At 31.0% G+C, this 20,314-nt stretch overlaps 8 protein-coding genes across 8 annotated transcripts; 4 read left to right on the top strand and 4 right to left on the bottom strand.

Moving 5' to 3' along the window:
* Positions 1-84: 84 nt before the first annotated feature.
* ASCRUDRAFT_7139 (Brix domain-containing protein) lies at positions 85-1,517 on the bottom strand (the record flags this gene model as incomplete). Its single annotated transcript, XM_020191927.1, has 2 exons — positions 85-1,377; positions 1,503-1,517. 2 exons carry the CDS (start codon positions 1,515-1,517, stop codon positions 85-87), a joined length of 1,308 nt encoding a protein of 435 aa, XP_020048897.1.
* Positions 1,518-1,947: 430 nt separating this feature from the next.
* On the bottom strand, positions 1,948-3,652 carry ASCRUDRAFT_74942 (uncharacterized protein; the record flags this gene model as incomplete). Its single annotated transcript, XM_020192879.1, has 1 exon — positions 1,948-3,652. A coding segment is annotated over exon 1 (1,046 nt), but the record flags the coding sequence as incomplete, so codon positions are not given.
* Positions 3,653-6,470: 2,818 nt separating this feature from the next.
* ASCRUDRAFT_69377 (class I SAM-dependent methyltransferase) lies at positions 6,471-7,331 on the top strand (the record flags this gene model as incomplete). The annotated part of the gene is made up of 1 exon (XM_020191667.1): positions 6,471-7,331. One exon carries the CDS (start codon positions 6,471-6,473, stop codon positions 7,329-7,331), a length of 861 nt encoding a protein of 286 aa, XP_020048895.1.
* Positions 7,332-7,505: 174 nt separating this feature from the next.
* On the top strand, positions 7,506-10,430 carry SGD1 (Sgd1p; the record flags this gene model as incomplete). Its single annotated transcript, XM_020190350.1, has 4 exons — positions 7,506-8,397; positions 8,491-9,450; positions 9,526-9,918; positions 9,973-10,430. The coding sequence occupies 4 exons, from the start codon at positions 7,506-7,508 to the stop codon at positions 10,428-10,430; spliced, it is 2,703 nt and encodes a 900-aa protein (XP_020048894.1).
* A 14-nt stretch (positions 10,431-10,444) lies between these two features.
* On the bottom strand, positions 10,445-11,875 carry ECM9 (Ecm9p; the record flags this gene model as incomplete). The annotated part of the gene is made up of 1 exon (XM_020191921.1): positions 10,445-11,875. The coding sequence occupies one exon, from the start codon at positions 11,873-11,875 to the stop codon at positions 10,445-10,447; it is 1,431 nt and encodes a 476-aa protein (XP_020048893.1).
* Positions 11,876-12,166: 291 nt separating this feature from the next.
* ASCRUDRAFT_69374 (uncharacterized protein) lies at positions 12,167-15,508 on the top strand (the record flags this gene model as incomplete). The annotated part of the gene is made up of 1 exon (XM_020191666.1): positions 12,167-15,508. One exon carries the CDS (start codon positions 12,167-12,169, stop codon positions 15,506-15,508), a length of 3,342 nt encoding a protein of 1,113 aa, XP_020048892.1.
* A 573-nt stretch (positions 15,509-16,081) lies between these two features.
* MSD1 (aspartate--tRNA ligase MSD1) lies at positions 16,082-18,597 on the top strand. The gene is made up of 2 exons (XM_020192878.1): positions 16,082-16,264; positions 16,368-18,597. Exons 1-2 carry the CDS (start codon positions 16,135-16,137, stop codon positions 18,491-18,493), a joined length of 2,256 nt encoding a protein of 751 aa, XP_020048891.1. The 5' UTR covers positions 16,082-16,134; the 3' UTR covers positions 18,494-18,597.
* UTP6 (snoRNA-binding rRNA-processing protein UTP6) lies at positions 18,536-19,997 on the bottom strand. The gene has a single exon (XM_020192877.1). It carries the CDS (start codon positions 19,973-19,975, stop codon positions 18,590-18,592), a length of 1,386 nt encoding a protein of 461 aa, XP_020048890.1. The 5' UTR covers positions 19,976-19,997; the 3' UTR covers positions 18,536-18,589.
* Positions 19,998-20,314: the final 317 nt, after the last annotated feature.

Below are 20,314 nucleotides of genomic sequence, written 5' to 3'. Positions count from 1 at the left end.
ACCAAAATGAGAAAAAAAAAGAATATATTTTATCTCTTTTTTTTATTTATTTTATTTTACTTTATTTTATTTTATTTTACTTTTTCAGCTTGAAAATAACTCATCAGAATCATCTTCATTTTTATTTTTAATTTCTGTATCTGATGGATCCAGGGATTCATTTTCAGATTTATTGTTTTTTTTCCTACTTAAGTTTTCTTTATGACGTAGTTTTTTAGCATCTTTTTTGGCTTTTTTAACTTGAACATTTTGTAATTGTTCCTTTTTTCTCTTTTGTTTTTCCTTTTCTCTTGTAGCATGAATTTTATCTAATTGTTTAACTTCATTTTTGGTTTTCGAATACAAAGAATGGTACAAAACTTTTCCAGTACAATTACCATCTTCAATTTTTACTAATTTAAATTTCATTCTTGGACCAAGCTCAATTAATTTGACTGCTCTCTTTTTCACATTGGGTTCACTGTCATTATTGACATTTTCATTTTTATCATTTTCAACAGATTTTTCAGGTATTGGGATATTATCTTCATCTTCATCTTTAACTTCGTCATGTTTTTTTATTGTGTTAGAAGCACTGATAGCCGATGTATCTCTAATTTGTACAATTGAATCTTCTTCTAATTCAGATAACTCGGAATCACTTGTAAAACCTGAGTTCGAATTTGGATCTAATAAAAAATCTGAAATATCATTTATTTTAGATAAGTTTGGGATTTTTTTAGTGTGAACATTTTTAGAATTGATTAGTTTTTTAACATTTTTAGAGATTTCAACGGGTTTTGTTTCGATTGAATAATGACGTAAATCGATTTCATCAGTTTTGGGGTCTTTGCTTAAAATAAGAACTCTTTTTATTGAGGATACTTTTATTTGTTGGGGGTTAATTGGGGGAAACATGTTTTGAAAGGTTGTTATTAAAGTCTTTTCATAAGGCTGGGCGATTGCAGGTTTAGGGAAACCGTTGAGCACCAATAGAGGTGGATTTGAAAAATCTGTTGAATCCTTAGCTAGAGATTTTGGGTGTCTTAAAAATTTTCTTATATCCTTTGATAGAGAATAGCTGGTTAGTGTAAAATTTAATGTTGGACCTTGGGACATTTTAGCTATTTTGAAAGAAGTTGTACCTTTTTCAGATTGAGTGAAAATCATCAAATGAGATACGTTCAAGGGACCAGCCATTACTATAAAATCTTTTAATTTATTTGTTTTTCTTTCTCTAAGATTTATGGCAGTGTATGGCTGCATTATGTTTCTAAAATCCTTGACTAGCTGGGCCAATGAATGGTTTCTATGGGCTAAACCAAGTCTTATGACCATTGAGCGAGGAATTTTAGCCAATTCGTCTTCATTTGGTTCAATGTGAGTTCTTTTCTTTGTCTTTTGAGGAGAAGGTAGAAATAGATATTAGTTAAAATGAAAGAGAAAAAAAACAACAACCAGAAATTGAAATGAAGTGAAGTATGAATAAATTATGATATAAAATATAAACGAATTGAACATACTCTTCTTTTAGCCATGTTTGCAAGTAATTATACAATTATGATGATAAAAATGAATATAAAAATGAATATAAATATAAAAGTCGATGAAAAAAATTTACAAAGTTTAAAAAAAAAATTGAAATTTCAAAACGGGTAACGAACCAGAACAGTGAATTTATAAAGAAGATGCATGTTAATGTATGATGATGCGGGACATAATTTTTTTCGACAAGAGAGAACGAGTTGATGAAGAAATAGAAATATATAGAACAAATACACGAAAATAAGAGAAAACTTTTGGGAAAACTAGTGGAAAGAAAAACAAAAAAAGAAGTAAAACCGAAGTAAAAACAAAGAAAGAAAAATTAACGGGAAACAAAGAGAGAGAGATAAAAAAAATGAGAAAAAATGATAAAAATATGATATAAAAATAATGAAAAAAACATGATAATTATGAAGCAACTGTATAGAAAATTAACAAAACAATGAGAATGCCTATGACAATAGAAATGGAAACTGAAATGGAAATGATAACGATAACGATAACAATAGCAAATGTAATGATTGTGATTGTGTAATGATATTATGATTATGATTATTATGATTATATTATGATTATATTATGATAAGAAGATTAAATTTGATTAAATTGACTAAATTGATTTGATTTAATTTAATTTAATTTAATTAGAATGAATTAGGCAATGTCATTGATATTTTTGTAGGGACCACCTAATTTATTTAAATGATTTTGTAGATCATTTATATCTTTATCACCAGCTTTTTGAACGCTTTTATATTTTTCTTCTAATTGTTTTATTTTTTTCAGGTGTTCTTTATTTAGTTTTGATATCTTTTTTTCAAAATTATCTCTAATTTTTGAGTTTGAGTGTTGGAGTTTATGGCATTCGTCAATTTCTTTTAAAATGTTTGGATTTTTAAAAGTTAGTAAATTTTGGCTTTGGTTTTGGTGTTGAGTAGAGCTTGATTGATTTTTTTGGTTGGATTTTGTTTTGTGTTGATCAGAATAGCTCATTCTATTGGGAGGTATATAGTTATCAGGATTGAAATTAAGAAATTGGTGAGCAGGTAGCTTGCTATTTTTTGACTTTGAATTTTTTTTATTTGACTCTTCATTTGGTATTGAAGGTAGTTTGTTGTTGATAAAAACAGTATTTTTGTAGGCAGGATTGAACTTGATTGATTTTTTGTTTGTACTTGAATGAAACTGATTTTTTGAGGGCGACTGGGGAGTCTCTGGAGAAATGTCAATTTTGTCTTGATTTGGGACTGGGTTTAGTTGAGTCAGTATAGGCTGGTGAGGTTTTAGCTGGACATGAGGTTGTAGATGCTGTAGAGGGGTTGGGTATTGTAGGTGAGGAAGCAGAGCTTGCTGTTGTGACTGATACTGTTGCTGGGGAATGTGTGGTAGGGGCTGTTGCTGCTGCTGCTGTGTGTAAGGGAGAGGATACTGGTTGGGGTAGATGAGGGAGGTGTTGGAGGACAGTGGATAGGGATACTGGCCAGCAGGAGGTATGGGCACAGGCAATTGCGAAGGAGGAGGAGGAGGAGGGCCCTGGAGATATTGGGGCATGTGTGGAGGAGCATTTGGAGCATTTGGAGGATGCTGGTATGGATATGGCTGGGAAGGCCCAGGTAAGGCATAAGGGTTGTACTGTGGGTTTGCTGGAGGATAGTTGTAGGGGTTGGAGTAGCCAACAGGAATGCTGGAGGACGAGCCAGAGAGGCTGTTGGAGTTGGAGTCGACGTCGTTGGGACTGTTGTGGGAAGCGATGTTGAGTCTGCCAGAGGGAAGATAGGTGGGAGGAGAGATGCTGTTGCGAGTGGAAAGGCTGGCTGGGTTCTTCTGGTTGTGATATCTCTTCTGGGTGGGATCAGACAAGGAGCGATAGGACATGGCGAGAAGCAGAGGCAGCAGAGGAGGCAGAGGCAGAGGAGAGCAAGTGCAGCACAGTTTATCCATGAGGGAACGGGACGTATTTATAGTGGAGCCTTCTGGAAACTTCCCCAGCTCCAGCAGCTGCACCACGCTCTGCTGCTTCTGGGCCGAGGACCGTTTAGATTTCCTACTTGGGCAAAACGTAAACACGCTGCTTCTTCCGGTGCTGCTTCCGGTGCTGCTGCTGCTGCTGCTGCTTCCAGTGCTGTCGGTGCTGTTTGTGCTGCCGGTGCTGTCTGGCCTCTTTGCTGCTCCCCCCAGTTTGTGCCACTCTTTCTGCTTTGGTTGTGGTGCCCTCAGCTCAATGCCTGTGTTCTTGTGGTGCTGGAGTAGTCTAGGTTTCCCTGAAATTGTGTGAAATGCGAATTGCCAGTATTATTCACAATTGTTGTTCACAATTTTATCTCCAACCTGCAAATCAATTTCCAAGTCTATTTAAGGTTTCTGCATCCAATATCATACCCATAACCTAACCCAATCTCACTAAATTTCACCCAATCAGTTTTCCCAATTCTTTTTCCTTTTTTTCTGGTTCCAATTCTGCTTTGTATTCTGTTCCTCTGCTCTATTATCTCCAGAAACCGAGGATTTTATTGATTCCACTCACTTGCCCATTCATTATATCTCAGCTTGATTACTTCTTTTGATTTGGCTGATTCATTTTACTCAAATTAAAAAAAATAGAAAAATATTCAACTGGCAATTGGCAATTGACAATTGGCAATTGGGTTTCAAAGCTGTATTATTGCATATTTAATATTTATTGCAATCTTATGTTTTTTTTTGTTATTATTTTATTATTTTTTTATTATTATTTTTCCAAGTTTTCCAATTTTTGGCTTCGTTTATAAAAACAAATTTCTCTTAATTTACCACGTTAACTTGCTTAGTATTTTATGTTACCATTTTATTCCCTTTGGAATTAAATAGCTCAACTCAAACAAAATCAAAATTGGTTCAATTCGATTTAATTCAAGTCTAGAGAAATTCGAAGCAAATTGAATAAATTTGAGAATTGAGGCTGGAAAATGTCTTTTTTCCAAGTCCTTTTTCAAGTTCTTTTTCATAATGCGTTTTTCTCAATCCTTTTTTTTTTTCTAAAATTCCAACATCGTCTATGGCCCTTTCCCTCTTTTTCCATTCTCACTTCTTAGTCCTTTTTCCTAACTTTTGTAGATCTTTATTTTGAAAATCTATCCCACAAATATTATTAATGCAAAAAAATAACAATCTCAAGAAAAATAAAAAATAATCTTTTAAATTTCCCAACTCATTTTGCTTTTACTTTCGTTTTCTTTTCGATATCCTCTTTTTTTTTGTGTGTTTTTCTTTGTTTTTCTTTTGAACCTTTAACATTCCATTATCATGTTTGAATATTGAATTTCAAAATCATCTGTTCTTTATCTTTATTTGATATTCTTCAACCACTTTTCATGGCTTGCTTTTAAAATATTTATTACCATTCAACCTGAATTTGAATTTGAATTTGAATTTGAACTTGAACTTGAACTTGAAATCGTTTAATCAAAAATAAACAAACAAAAAACAATCCCTTCATTCTGGAAATGTAGATTAAATGTTAAACACTCTTATACTTTAAAGTAAATTTGAGTCAATTTGAATCAATTTGAATCAATTTGAATCAGTTTGAATCAGTTTGAGTCAGTTTGAGTCAGTTTGAGTCAGTTTGAGTCAGTTTGAGTCGAGTTTTTTTAAAAAATCAAAACAAAAATTCAACTTGAAAATAATTCAGTCCTTATTTCAAATTTAATTGAATAAAGTGGAAGTATTATTGATTTATTGTCATTACTCTTATGATGATTTATAATCTTGACACGTCTTTAATTCATCCTGCAGAATTTCAAAGATAAATAATTCCCAATGCTATCAATACCACTATACCACTTTATCATAAACAATTATCAATCATCAATAGGCGCTGGATTTTTGTAACCATTTTTGTAGCTATTTTTTGATACTTTGATATTTAGTACTAGCAACTAAAAGGAGATAACCCAAAGACTCTATCATAATCCTCTACCAAACCAGGCAGCATTCTACCCAAATTTACAAAAGACCCTTGAACACATTTTGAACCTCTTCTGAAGTTTCCTCCAAATCCTTTTGTGTTAACCAAATAAATAAAAAAATAAACATAAACACAAGGCAAAAAACCACAAAAAATCATAAAAAATCCCAAAATCAAACAAGACAAAAAACGAGCAATATATTAAAAGAGTAAAATAGTAAATATAAATAAAAAATTTATTAAAATAACTAAAAATAGTTATCTTGAGGAATATACAAACACACCCAAAAATGTAACACTTTTTTAGCTTGGTGATCCTAAATCACTAAGCAAGCACCAAAAAAACAGCTTTTAAAATTCCTAAATTGAATATGGAATATTGCAAAGGTGTCGAAATCAATAAAACCCACAATTCCAATTGTCGTTGGACGTGAAAAATAACTTCTTAATTAGAGAGAAAACACTCTTCAGAAAATACTAACAATTGCTATGTAAATATATAATTGGCCAGCGCTCAGCGCCTACAAAAAGAAACAGAAGCAGTATATAAAAAAATATACACATTTTCCTGCAAATTCAAATTCAGCGAGCAACCCCCATTGTTTGGAATTTTATTCTGGAGATTTCCCGTTCAAGAAAATGTCAGCTGACTGTGTCTCAAACCCTATACCGCACTCCTCCTGCGAGCCTACCGTGCATAGCGCCTACGCCGAACCTTGTGCTGCAGGAGCGATAGGGCTCTATTGTCTGCGCAACCCCTGTCCCGGTCCTGGATCTGGCTGCATCCGTGCTCCCTCACCAAGAGGGACGATTCAGCAACTGCTCTTGCTCCGGAGCAGGAGCGGCGTAGTGCCATCCCACAGCGAACTTTCATGATCAAGTATCAAAGTGTTCCAACTGCCCGATTTCAGTCATGATGGGTCTTGATTTCTTGCTTATAATCATCAGCATCACAACTGTCTGTTTGTGATATATAGCCAATTGCAATTGTTTCGTCGATATGAGCACGCCAAAGGAGATTGTTCAAAATTACATTCATGGCGACTACATCGACGCCATTAAAAAGGCCTACACTTGGAGAAATGCCAAAAACTCCGCTCCGCATTTGCTTCCTCATCTCAAACCAGGCTTGAAGATTCTTGATGTGGGATGTGGTCCCGGCTCAATCACTGCTGATTTTGTCAGAGCTGTGGGCCCCACAGGAAAGGTCGTTTGTGTGGAAATTAATGAATCCATTTTAAATGAGGCCAAGAGTAATTTGATTAAATGGGGTGTTTATGAAGGAAATTCAATTGAGTTTGTGGTCGATAATATTTTGTTTTTGGATAAATTTGACGATAATGAATTCGACATCGTGCATGTTCATCAAGTGATTCAGCACTTAAAGGATCCGGTTAAAGGTCTTGAGGCCATGAAAAGAGTTTGCAAGAAAAATGGCATTGTCTCAATTAGAGAATCAATTTATGAAGCATTTTATTGTATGCCTGAAAACTATCAAGCTATAAAACTATGGAAGGAACTTTACCTTAAAATAAATATCAATTCTGGCTTTAATCCCAATGCTGGAAAATTTCTAAAAAAATGGTGTAGAGAAGCAGGCTTTGACGTCAACAATACCAAAAAATTCAATTATAATTTAGGAAATTGGTTTTTCACCCAAAGAGAGGATATTAAATGGTGGGGTTTAACTTGGGCTGATAGAGTAGTCAATTCTGGTTTTGCGAAAAAGCTTTTGGAAGATAAACAACTTGGTGTAACTGAAAATGACCTACAATATTTATCTGACGGCTGGAAGAAATGGACAGATGAAGAAGATGCTCTTTTTATTGTTGATCATGGTGAAGTAATTTATTTCAAATAAGCTATTGCATCCGCTATTATGGTACTTCTATCATATGCATATTGATGCATATTATGCACAGTGAAATATTTCTCAATTTTTTTTTTTTTTTTGATTTTCCATAAATTCAGTTTATGACCTATCGAATATATAACCTATCTATTTTTCTACATTAAATTTATAACATCAATTAAAATGTTTGCCAAAAGTTCTCAAAAACGTAGAATTGCTCTTCCAGGAACTATACTAGATCAAATCAACGATAAACAAGAAAATGGTGAATACAAAGGCGACAAAAGATTTTCTTCTCGAAATAAGAAGCCCAAAAGAAAAACTGATAACTTATCAAGAAAAGAAAAAAGAAAAAGAGAAAGAACTTCAAAAAAACAAACTCGTATCACAACTAATCAAGGAAATAATAAACATAAAATCATAAAATCAAGAAAAATTAGTTCCACTAATGGTTCCAAAAAAAAAGTCACTTTTGCTGAAAATGACAATAGTGAAGATGATTTCAATAATTCTGATGATTATAGGGATTTGAATGATTTGAATGATTTGAACTTCAATGATGATTTCGATTCAGACCAACACGAAGAAAATCAAAGTATGACTGCAGAAGAAACAATAAATGCTTTAATGGCTCTAAAAGCTAAAAAAATGAAAAAAAATGAAGAATTCAATCCCAAACAGATTAAAAAGTCAAAAACTGAAACATCACTGAATGGACTTTCAGTATCTGAAACTATGAATGCTCTAAAGGCTCTAAAGGACAAGAAAAACAACAAAGATAAAAAGGATAAGAAGCAAAAAGAGGATAAAAAGGATAAAAAGGATAAAGATAAAGACAAAAAAGAAAAAAGATTTTTATCTGATTATGACATTGAAATGATGAAACAAGATGAAGAAGATATGAAATATTATGCTAAAAAGCTAGGGTTAAAGAAAATGAAGCTATCTAAAACAGACGAATTCGATGACATAGGGGGTTTACTAGATGATTTAGATTTAGATTTTGGATCAATATCCGATGAATTGCATGAAGAGGAAGGAGAAGAGGACAAAGGATTCAGTAAAGAACTTGATGGTCCTGAAGATGATTTAGAGAATAAATATTCGGAAAATGAAAGTGAAGGTGAAACTTCCACTTCTCACACCGCCAATAATGATAATGATTCAGAGAATGATTTAGAGAATGAAATTGCTGAGGAAATTACAAAACCAAAAGAAAATCCATACGTCGCTCCTTCCACCAACAAATATATTCCCCCAGCATTAAGAAAAAGATTAGAAGCTGCTGCAAGCGATAAATCAGAAGAAGAGATAAAATTACAAAGATCAATTAAAGGTTTTATGAATAAATTATCTGAACCGAATATATTGACAATTGCAAACGATATTAATTTGTTATATTCTCAATCACCTAGAGCTTTGGTAAACCAAATCTTTTCAAATATAATAATTGAAAGTATTTTATACCAATCGGTGAATTTGCTAGATAGCTTTGTTACTCTTCATGCTGCAATTATACTATCTATTTATAGACTACAGGGAGTGGAATTTTTAGCAAATTTTATCCAGCAATTAGTTGAAAAATATCAAACATTTTACAAGAGCAAAGAATCCAAAACCAAAGAGTCTAGTAATTTATTGGCATTATTAGTTTCTTGTTATTCCTTTCAGGTTATTAATTGTAAAATCATTTATGATATCATTAAACAATTGATCAATGAATTTTCTGAATCCAATGTTGAGTTCAACACTGAATTGTTGCTTAGATTGATTAGAAATGCTGGTTTTCAATTAAGAATTGACGATCCTTCTGCTTTGAAAGAAATAATACTCCTAATAAATACAAAACTCAACAAAAACGATACCAAATTAACTCCTAGAACTAAATTTTTTATTGAAACAATTCAGAATTTAAAAAATAACAAACTAAAAGATTATAATAAGAATAACGAAACATCATCACAATCAACATTAAAATTGAAAAAATTAATAGCAAATGGAATCAAAACTAATTTAAATAACGATCCATTAAATGTGTCCCTTGATGATATTCTTAATGTAGATAAAAAGGGTAAATGGTGGTTAGTTGGTTCAGCATGGAAAGGAAACGATATTCAAAATTCCAATAGTATAGAAACTGGCCATAAAGAAAAAATATCTAAACAAGAGATAATAAATGATACTGAAAAGACTCAAACCAAAGTTAAAATTAACGAAAATGCATTTCAAGATGATTTTTTGGATAACTTGGAACCCAATTGGGTTGAATTGGCTAAACAGCAAAGAATGAATACCGATATAAGAAGAGCTGTATTTATTTCAATAATGTCTGCAGACGATTATATGGATGCTTTTACAAAATTGGACAAACTAAGACTTAAAAAAAATCAACTGTTGCAAATTCCAAGAATTTTATTACATTGTTCTTATATTGAAAATACATGGAATCCATATTATGGTGTACTTGCTGGAAAATTATGTTCTAATCACTCGTTAAGAAAGACTTTTCAATTTTGTTTATGGGATTTTATAAAAGAATTGGATGGAGAAGATGATAGTGATGATGATGATAATAGTGATTCTGATGATTCTGATGGTGAAGGCAGTTTTAAATTAAAATTGCTCTCAAAGAATAATGGAGATTTTGAAGATGATGAAAAAAAATTGAGCAAAATTTTAAATTTAGGTAGATTATATGGATATTTAATTGGTGAGGGATTTTTGCCGTTGAATATATTAAGAGTCGTTAATTTTCTCGTTTCGAGCTCAGATACTAAAATATTTATGGAAATTTTATTAATTACATTTTTAAATCAAGTTGGTAAAAAAAGCAAAACTAAAAGAGGTTCAAATAATAATAATAATAATAATGATAATAATAATAATAATAATGAAAAATCAACGAGTAAGTTTACTGATAAAATTTTGAGTGAAAGAATTGAAAAGACAAAAGAGCAAGCGGTTTTATTGAGAGGATTAGATTTCTTTTTGAAAAATGTTGTTGAAAAATCGGAATTTATTAGTAATAAAAAAGAAAAAATAAGAATCGAGTGGGGGTCAAATAAAATGAGCATAATGATCAATGAAGTATTGAAAAATGAGGTTTGAGCAAAAGAAATTTGCTATTCTAGAAATTTTTCTTTCCAAATCAAAATTTTTTTAATATTGGAAAATTTTTTCAAATCTTCTTGATATATGTAATTTTGATATTTCTTTGGATTGTTCAGGGTATTTGGATCAATTGAATTAGTGGAGTAACCATTTTTAATGATTATTTCAATTTGATTTTTTGATTCAAAGGTTTTTAGAGAATCTTTAATTTTTGACCAGAAATCAGATAAATCCTTTGTTGCTTGGATTATTTCTTTGTTGTTTGGGAATTTAACTTGGTACTGAGGTTGGATTTGTAATAGATGAACAATTTTATCTTTATCCTTAATTAGTTGTTGTGGGTTTAAGTAAATTTTTTCAAAATTAATTAATACATTTTTAATAAAATTCCAAACAATAAAAGTATTGAAATTAAAAGTTTCTAACCAAGTTATTTGCTCATGAAAGATTCTTTGATATGATAGTTGAAAATTCAAAGAATTGCGATAGTTATAATTTTGAGGCAATAAAGGGAACGAAAATACGTCTGAGTTTAGATTATAGGAAGCTAAGATTGAGTTATATTCAGTTATTGTGAACAATACGACTGAACTTTTGGGAGGTATTATCAAATCATACAAGACTGACCAAGAACTGTTATCATTAATATGGGAATGAGAGAATTTGTTAAATTTTGTATAAAATAAAGATAATAATTTCTGGTCATTATTGTAGTAAAGGAAATTAATTAGCCATTTTGTAAAGGACCAAGCGTAATAATTGTATGGATGCACTCGGCAAGATTGTAGAATCAATTCGATTATAAATGGATAATTCAAGTAGTTTGAATCAAAATTATAGAGCAAAATGTATAATTTTTTGAGAAACAACCAAAGGCTTGAAGATTTGTTAATATTTGAAAGTTTTGAATTAAGTAGCAATCTTAGTAAATTTAGCTCTTTAACCAATAGAGTGATGATGCTGAGATAGTTCTTGTCATTAAGATGTTTCTTGATGTATTTCTTGAGCATCAATTCGTGAACATTTAGACATGTATGGTATTCATAGGTGGTTAGCATCAAGCCAATTGTAGCATAGAAGACATCATCAGTCAAGAGCAACTCGTCTTGAACAGATTCACCCAATGGACCAGCACTAAGAACAGAACCAGCAGCAGCACTGTTTTCCCTCTGCAGCCTTTTCTCAGCTAAATACTGGTTGAATCTATCATGGGACTGTTTGAATATCAGCAAATAGACTGGTTTTGAGAGATATATCCCTATTGCTGTATCGTTTTCTGCGATAATCCCAAAGATGCTGTGGGAACGAGTGCCTTCGCCAGCATCGCCAATTGAATCAAACACGTGCTGCGAAACAACCTCAAAGACTATGTTGTCGCAGGTTTTGACCACATCCAAAAACTGCCACACTATCTCCCCCAAATTCTCGTTCAACTGCTTCATCTTCTGCTGCTGAAGTGTTTTGTTGATGCTGGGTTTTGTCGCTTATCGAAGAGAAAGAAAGCAGAGCCCTACCAGGGCTACAACACCAGGGCTCTTATCAGGGCTCTACACGCGTTCCGAAAAGACACGCACTTCAACACGCAGATGTGTGCGTGTTCTCAGCGTGGTTTTGCTGCGTTTTGTTGAAGCTTCCTCATCTTTTTCAGCTTGTTCTGTTCTGTTTCTTCAGAAGCTGCTGTGCTTTCTGTTGGATGAGAGCTACGCCCATGGTTTGCTGGGAATGCTGTCAAGATGTTCAGAATACAAGTTCGGGAAGAGTTGCTATACCACTTGAATCTTTCAATTGATCCTAGGTCTGCGAAAGCAAAGCTAATTTCTCATCGCAGTATAGAAAAAAACTATCAACATGAGAGCCAGTTCCTCTTTGCTTGTTTGGATATCTTATCTGATACAAAAGTCTCCCTCAAGCTCAAGTTGAAACTCTCTCACTACTTCAAAAAATGGATGAAAACCTATGGGGCTGATTCTCATAGAGAGTCTTCTCTCAGCGTGTTCCAGAGATTATCTTTCAAACGTCGCTTTTTTGATTTATTGATCAATTTCAATTTTTTAGCTTTGAATTTTGAGATAAACCAAAGAGTTCCTAGGTCCAATCAGATTGATTTGATCAGATTTAAAATGAACCTATTTGAAACGTTAAGACTATTTTTGCTTCAACCACAAAATTACCAGGATCCGCTAAATTTTTCCGATTCTTCTACTGATTTAGACTATACAAACAATTCACTCAATAGATTGAATAGATTATATTTATTTCTAATTTTGTTTAACTATATTCTCAAGAACTTTAGTAATTTTTATATTATCCATCAAACAAAATTTGACAAAAAATTCCCCTGGCTTGAAGAAACATCAATAACAGAGTCTCTAAAATTAGATTACAGTGGTTTCTTCAAGCTTAAATACGATGCCCAATTAAATCAATCTTTGGCTTTTTATGCAAAGGAAATTGATTTTTTATTTTCACTTCTCAATAAATCCATTATTAATACTTCTTATATTAAATATCTCCATCACTTTATTAAAATAATACTATTATCTTTTAATTATATGAAAAATGACTTTATTTTCAGCAAATTTAAAAAGGAAATCATCTATAAATGGCTTGATATTCACCTAACCATATTGAATGAAAAAGATATTAAAAATTCATTTTTAATTTCAACTAATAAATTTACTGAATTTTGTAATTCCAATGATAATAATCACGATGATAATAATCACAATGATAATTATGATAATAATAATAATAATAATAATAATAATAATAATAATAATAATAATAATAATAATAATGATTATTATTACTACACAAATTGGTTGGAAATCAGAAGCTTAACTTTGAAAAATATCTATGAATTCTACCACTTTTTAAATCATATAAAAGATTTTAATTATAACCCCAATAAAATCGAAGACTACCTAAATAACCCTATAATAGATTTCCTCCTATTCAATAACAATATTTTAAATAACCAAAAATTTCTAGCTAATCAAAATTATAAAATTTATCAAAATAATAAAATCATAAATCAATATATAAATTACGTTTATTTCCATCACATTAACGAAGACTTGGACCAATTTTCCACAAAAATTAACAACATAAATAATAGATTTAAAAATATTTATAAAATCAATAAAAGAAATTTCCTAAAAAATAATAGAGATGATGATGATTTCCGTATTCATTTTCACCTAAAAATTTACAACTCATCAGAGTTAATCAAATTTTTGTTTAATTCACTAGCAAAAAACTTGTATAATGCTGACAATAATCACAATCATTTAAACGAATTTTTCAGGAATTTTGGAATAATTAATAACATTAAGACTGTTCATAACTATGATAACGATATTAATACTCCCCAGAATAACGATAACTATAATTCTGAATATTATGAAGAAGAAGAAGAAGAAAAAGAAAAAGAAAAAGAAAAAGAAATGAAGGATAATGAAGATAATAATCAATTTACAGATGTTGATAACTATTTCCATTTTTTTCACAAGTCTGGCAAAAAAAAAGTTGTAAAAATTAATAAATTAAATCACTGTAATACTTATTTATTAGACAGAAAAACAATTGCATATATGTTTGAAATTCTTAATGAAATGCTTTTAAAAGATGAAGATAATGATTATTTTAACAAGTCTATTGAATTGAATTTAGAAGAAATAGTTTTACCATCAATTTATAGGTTTTTATTTTCAAATTATTTAATTGAGGAAAACAAAAATTATAACAACTACAACATTTTTAATATTGAGAGAAATAGTGGAATTAAGTTGTTGCAATCACTAGTTTTGAAAAAAAAATATAATTTAATTATTATACGATTTTTTAAAGAAAATTTAATCCGTATAGAAAATGATGAGCTTCAATATAATGAAGTTGGTTTAAGTAACATCAAAGAATTTGATGCTGATAGAAATCGGTACATTGATTTAATGGAATTATTAATTATACAAAAGATCTCAATACTTAAAATGATCAATTCAATTATACTCCAGCTATTAAGTTACTACGATAGTTATGAAATTGATACACCTAATGACAATGGATTTAATAATAACCAATTGAATAACTGTTATTCAAATAGTATTCGTAGAAATTTTTCTGATAATTATGGGAATAATTTCAATAATAACTATGGAAACTACGGCCATTTAAATAAAATGATTAATGACTATGTGAATAATAATACTCATGGGAATAAGAATAATTTTGGAAATAATACTATTGATTGTTCTTTTTTTAATGAAAAAAAGGAATTTGAAAATTTAATTGAATTTTATTTAATCAAAAGTTTTTTTAAAAAAATTTCATACACTGATTTATTTTCAAACGAGATGACAAATTATTTATTGATTGACATTTTAAGAAAGAGCATTTTTTATGATTTTACAAATGAAAAAACCAATGAGAGCAATAAATTCATTTGTGATATAATTATTGAAATATTTTTAATGGGAAATTACAGGGGTTATCGTAATGGGAATATGTGGAATGCAGAAGCTAGATTGATAGTTGATAATATTTATAATATTATTAACGATAGAAATGAAATTCGGGAACTTTTCAAAGTGAATAATTTTAGGAATAAAATTAGATTTGAAGCATTAACAGTGATTAATTCAATATTGTGTATATCAAAAAAAAATGAAACCCAAAAAGAACATCAATATAAAAATGAAAATGAAAACGAAAACGATAACAAAGATGAGGTGAATTTGGGAGCCATGTTTTTTTTATCTAATCAATTTGCTCAGGTTGGCCAGGCTATTCCAATTGGACAGTTTAATGATTTTAATCAGAACGCTCGATTTAATCAAAATAATCCCGTAAATCAAACCCATCAAGACATTTTAGGCAATGGGGTTAAAGAAAACAATGAACAACAAGATAGATACAATATATGTGATGGCGATAACTTCAAAATGTTGAAATATATGATAGAGACAAGGTACGAATCAATTATGGAAATTTTGTTTAAGTATTACGAAAACATTGAAGATGGATATCATGATAGAGTTTTGAAGATCTTAAAGAATTTGGAAGGCAAATATTCTTAGAAATTTTACAAATTACTCTTAAAGAGCTTCCTCTTAATTTTGAGTTTTTACAAGTTCATATTTGGTTGTGGAAAAGTTTTCAGAGGAGTTTTAAGAATTTTTAAGAATTTTTAAGAACTTTTCAGGATTTTTAAGGGCTTTTCAGGAAATTTTGTAAATTGTCTCATTTTATGACTTAGATATTATTTAAATATTATTTAACTATTATTGAAAACTTTGATAAATTTGAACACTATGAATACTTTGATAACTTGATCTTTCGAACCATTTGTTGGGATTACTTAACAAACAGCAGTTGTCTCACATTGAGAATCCGAGGCGTCGTCTAGCAACCAAACACAAAAGAAAGCTGTAAAGAGAGCGAGCAAATATGTGTTATTGTGTTACTTTTGCTGCTTTTGCTGCTTTTGCTGCTTTTGCTGCTTTTGTTGCTTTTACTGCCCGGACTGAAAAAACACGGGTTCGATTCCTGCGGGAGGAGTTTTATTTCCGGGTTTTCTGAATTTCCCTCATAAAAAATGAATAAAAGCAGCGATATAATTCCAAAAGATTAAAGGAAGAACAAATCAGTAAGTTGAGCACCTTTCAATCTTTGCTCTATTTTCAGCCAGTTGCTCTTGTTGTCAATGCTGTCTGTGCTGAAGTTGGCCATGCTGGCGAGAAACACGCAGATCAGCTCCTATCTATGGAGACTAATGTGGAACAGCAGGAGACTGAATTCCACTTTCCCTTCAAAGGCCTCTATTCTCTCCAAATGTATGAACACATTTTTCCAGTCACTTTTTTGTCACTTTTCGATCTATGTGACTAACATTATAGCCCAATGTCTTTTTTTTACGTAATTCTGCTGCTTTTCCAGTTGAGTTTCCATCTTCCACCCATTCAATTCAATCTGTTACGTTCAATTGCGAAAGAATTATTGATGAGCGAGAGAAAGTCACTTTACATGGCTGGATCGATAAAAAACCTAAAAAGATCTCTAAAAATCTAATTTTTGTCATGTTTAGAGACTTTAATGGCGATATCTCTCAATTGGTTTTAAATCTTGATGATATGAATACTACGGATAACAATGAATTATTCAGTCTTGTTAAATCGGCTCAAATCGAAGAGCCAGTTTCTGTGTCTGGCTATATTCAAAATCGTCTATCACCCCAAAAAACATCCTCTATAAAGGACACTGATAAAGATAATGCTAAGGTTAAAGATAATCAAAGCCATATTGATAATATAAAAAAATGGGATTTAAAGATAACTGATTTTCAAGTACTAAATAAATCAACCATTTTGCCCTCTCAACTACTCAATTTGAAAAAATCATCCAACAACTATCCACCAGGATATCGTTACTTACAATTAAGATCAGAGAGATATCAATATTTCATTAAAAAAAGAGGTCAAATCGCTAAAATTGTTAGAAATTTTTTAACAAATGATGAGAATCAATTCACAGAGATTGAAACTCCATTTTTATTCAAATCAACTCCAGAGGGCGCAAAGGAATTCTTAGTTCCAACAAGAAATAAGAACAGATTCTACGCTCTACCTCAATCTCCTCAACAATACAAACAATTATTAATGGCAAGTGGCTTTCATCGCTATTTTCAAATCGTTAAATGTTTTAGAGATGAAGATTTAAGAGCTGATAGACAACCAGAATTCACTCAAATCGATTTGGAAATGGGTTTTGCTAACCATAACGATATTCAATTGATTATCCAAAATTTAATTAATGAAATATTCCAAAAATCAAATCTAGACAATAAACTTTACATCCCAAATTTAGACAATTATTCTGAAATGAATGAATTTGTTAACAAGAATGAAAATAAAAATAAAAATGAAAATGAAAATGAAAATGAAAATGAAAATGAAAATGAAAAAAAACTTGATGCTTTTGCTTTTCCCAAACTATCTTACGAAAAAGCTTTAAGTAGTTATGGTATTGATAAACCAGATTTAAGATATTCATTAAATTTTATCAACTTGAATCAATTTAGTTTTGTTCAACAAACCGAGTCTTCAAATTTTCCAATTTTCGAAGTTTGTATCTTGAAAAAAGATCAACTAGAAACTAATAATGAAAATGAAGATCCCTTTACATTATCAAAACAAATTTATGTTGATTCAAATTATAAATATAGAAAGCCCTTTATTTTTGAAATTAATACGCAATCCGATGTAGATAATTTATTGCTGAAATTTGAGAAAACTGGTCAAGTAAAATTTAATGATAAGGAAAATTTATCTAAATTCTTGAATTTAGAAATCGGTGATACAATCGCTGGGTCGACGAGAGCCGAATTTACTTATGAAAATCCTACTCCATTGGGCAGATTTCGTCAATTAGTCATTGAAAATCATCCCAATTGTTGGAAAAGAAAACTCATTAATAATAATCATAAAGTCAGTGAACAACCAGATTTAAACAAAGTTTTCATTGCAACTTGGTTGGTTGATTTTCCATTATTTTCTCCAACTGAGTTGGATGAAACTGTATTAATCAATAAACATAAATATCCAAGTTATGATTTTAACAGCTTACAATCAACACATCATCCATTTACAATGGTCAACCTTGATGATTATGAATTAATGAAAACTGAACCATTAAAAGTTAAAGGTGACCATTATGATATTGTTATTAACGGTGTCGAAGTCGGTGGTGGTTCAAGAAGAGTCCATGATCCAATTTTACAAGATTATATCTTTAAGAAGATATTAAAAATTAAAAATTCACAAGAACTATTTGGTCATTTGATTTCAGCATTTGAAAATGGGTGTCCACCTCATGCAGGTCTAGCTATTGGATTTGATAGATTATGTGCTATGTTACTTGGAACCAAAAGTATTAGGGATGTGATTGCATTTCCAAAAACTATGAATGGAACAGATCCAGTTGTTGGAAGTCCCTCTTCAGTTCCAGATGATAGATTGGAGCCATATTGGATTAAAAACATTGTTGAAAATGAAAAAAAAAATTAGAAAACTTGTATTATATGTTTATATAAAAATATGTGTGTGTAAATAGAAAACAAATAGAGGTTAATCAGTATTCATTAATAATATATAGTTGAAAGATCAATAATTAATTTGGCATTTTTTGATAATTAATTGTAATATATTTTTATCTTGTTGATTTAGATTAAAGTTTTTGTTATTAGTAATGTTTCGGTGTATGTAATCAACAAACATATCAGTTAGTTTTGATTTATCATCTTTATTGGATATAAACCTCGATTTATACGCCATGAATTTATTAACTGATAATTGTAAATTTTCTATTATGTCTTTAAATTTAATTTTCTTAACATCGATCAAGAAATCAATGGAGGAGATTATGTCTAAATGAATTGGGTATATATCGTTAGGAAATTTGTTTAGAAGATACTGATTTATATGACTTGAAAGATAAGCTCTGTTTAAATTCTGGAAACTTTTGAATAATTTCAAGAATTTATTTGAAATCGAGTAAATTAATTCCGATTCGTTTTTCTTGAATAAATTTGGATTTGAAATTGCATAGGATTGTATATTTTTAGCTTTTAAGATTGAAGATATGGCTGAATCGAATATAATTAAAGATATATCCCCTTTTAAAGCTGGGTTATTTTCAGGATCACCCAACATGTTTATTTCGACATCAGGCAAATTATTCAATTCTTTATTAATTTGCTCGTTTTCTAGTTCTATATTTTCAGGCAAATTGATCGAAGTGAAGTCGTTATTTAGTTCGTTTTCGTTGTTTGATTTATCTCCGATCAAATCATTGTTTAGAGAGTGTTTTATTTTTCTTTGAAGCTTATCATTTTGTAAAATTTCGTCATTTTTTTGCTGAATTTCAGATTTTAAACCTAGCAAGTTTCTTCTGGCTAACAATTTTGAAATGTAATTCAACTCCAAATTAGCATATGTTAGATATAGTTTCAAAGAATCAGGATTGAATCTCAAGCCCTTTTGTAATAATGCTCTTGAACTTTTTATGTTTGAGTTGACATTGAATTCATAGTTGGCAGCACTGATCCAGGTGTCGATATTGGTAGGATGTAGTTGCAATAGTTTCGAGTATGTCTTGTAAATCAATTTGATTGAGCCAACTTTTTTCAAATAAAGTAAGTAACTTTTCCACAAGTTGAAATCATTTGGAAAGGCCTGGGTAGCCCTTTGGTACAAAAAAGTTATCCTTCGTTGGCCACTAAAGTCGCTTATGGATTTCTTTTGGGTGTTTATAAGGCCAACCTTGTATAGTCTTTTATATCTTTTCAAACGCAACTTCTCGAGATTGTTCTCAAATTCAATATATCGCAAGAAATGCAAGACCTTAGGATTTGAAGCAACTGAATATTCAAAAGTGGTTTTCTTTTGGAGGATCATTCTGATCTCGTTTTTGGTGAAGAGGCCCTTCTCCTGGAGATCCTTGATCTCAGGCAACGACTTTTCCAAGTAGTATCTGGCCTTGTCAGACATTGCAAAAAATAGACAGTAAAAGCAGGAAACACTCCAAAAACAACTCCAAAAACAGCAAAAGCAGCAAAATCCCAGCGAAACCTCTGAAATTTTTCACCAGAACCAAAAAAATTATTAAGGTTCGATCCGCGTCCACGGACACAATCCACACGCTCTGCAATCCGGCGCGGAAGTTGCGAAATAGCGTGCGGATGATGCAGGATTTGCGGAAGCCCACGGATATTCTCTTGCCTTTTTCGAAACTCGTAAAGCACAATCACGTGCTGCATGCATACATGCTGAATGACGTGAGTTGTGCGTGTGCGTGCGTTGTGCAGTTGTATGCGATCCAGCTGTGCG

The sequence above is a fragment of the Ascoidea rubescens genome (genome assembly GCF_001661345.1).
Source record: "Ascoidea rubescens DSM 1968 unplaced genomic scaffold ASCRUscaffold_3, whole genome shotgun sequence".
NCBI classification, from domain to species: Eukaryota; Fungi; Ascomycota; class Saccharomycetes; order Ascoideales; family Ascoideaceae; genus Ascoidea; species Ascoidea rubescens.
This window is presented reverse-complemented; position numbering and strand designations above follow the sequence as displayed.

Bases quoted from the DNA above. Each gene is read 5' to 3' on its own strand.
- UTP6 (XM_020192877.1), bottom strand. From the start codon at position 19,975: ATGTCTGACAAGGCCAGATACTACTTGGAAAAGTCGTTGCCTGAGATC.
- MSD1 (XM_020192878.1), top strand. From the start codon at position 16,135: ATGCTGTCTGTGCTGAAGTTGGCCATGCTGGCGAGAAACACGCAGATC. The intron at 16,265-16,367 runs GTATGAACACAT...CTGCTTTTCCAG, and splicing joins GGCCTCTATTCTCTCCAAAT to TTGAGTTTCCATCTTCCACC.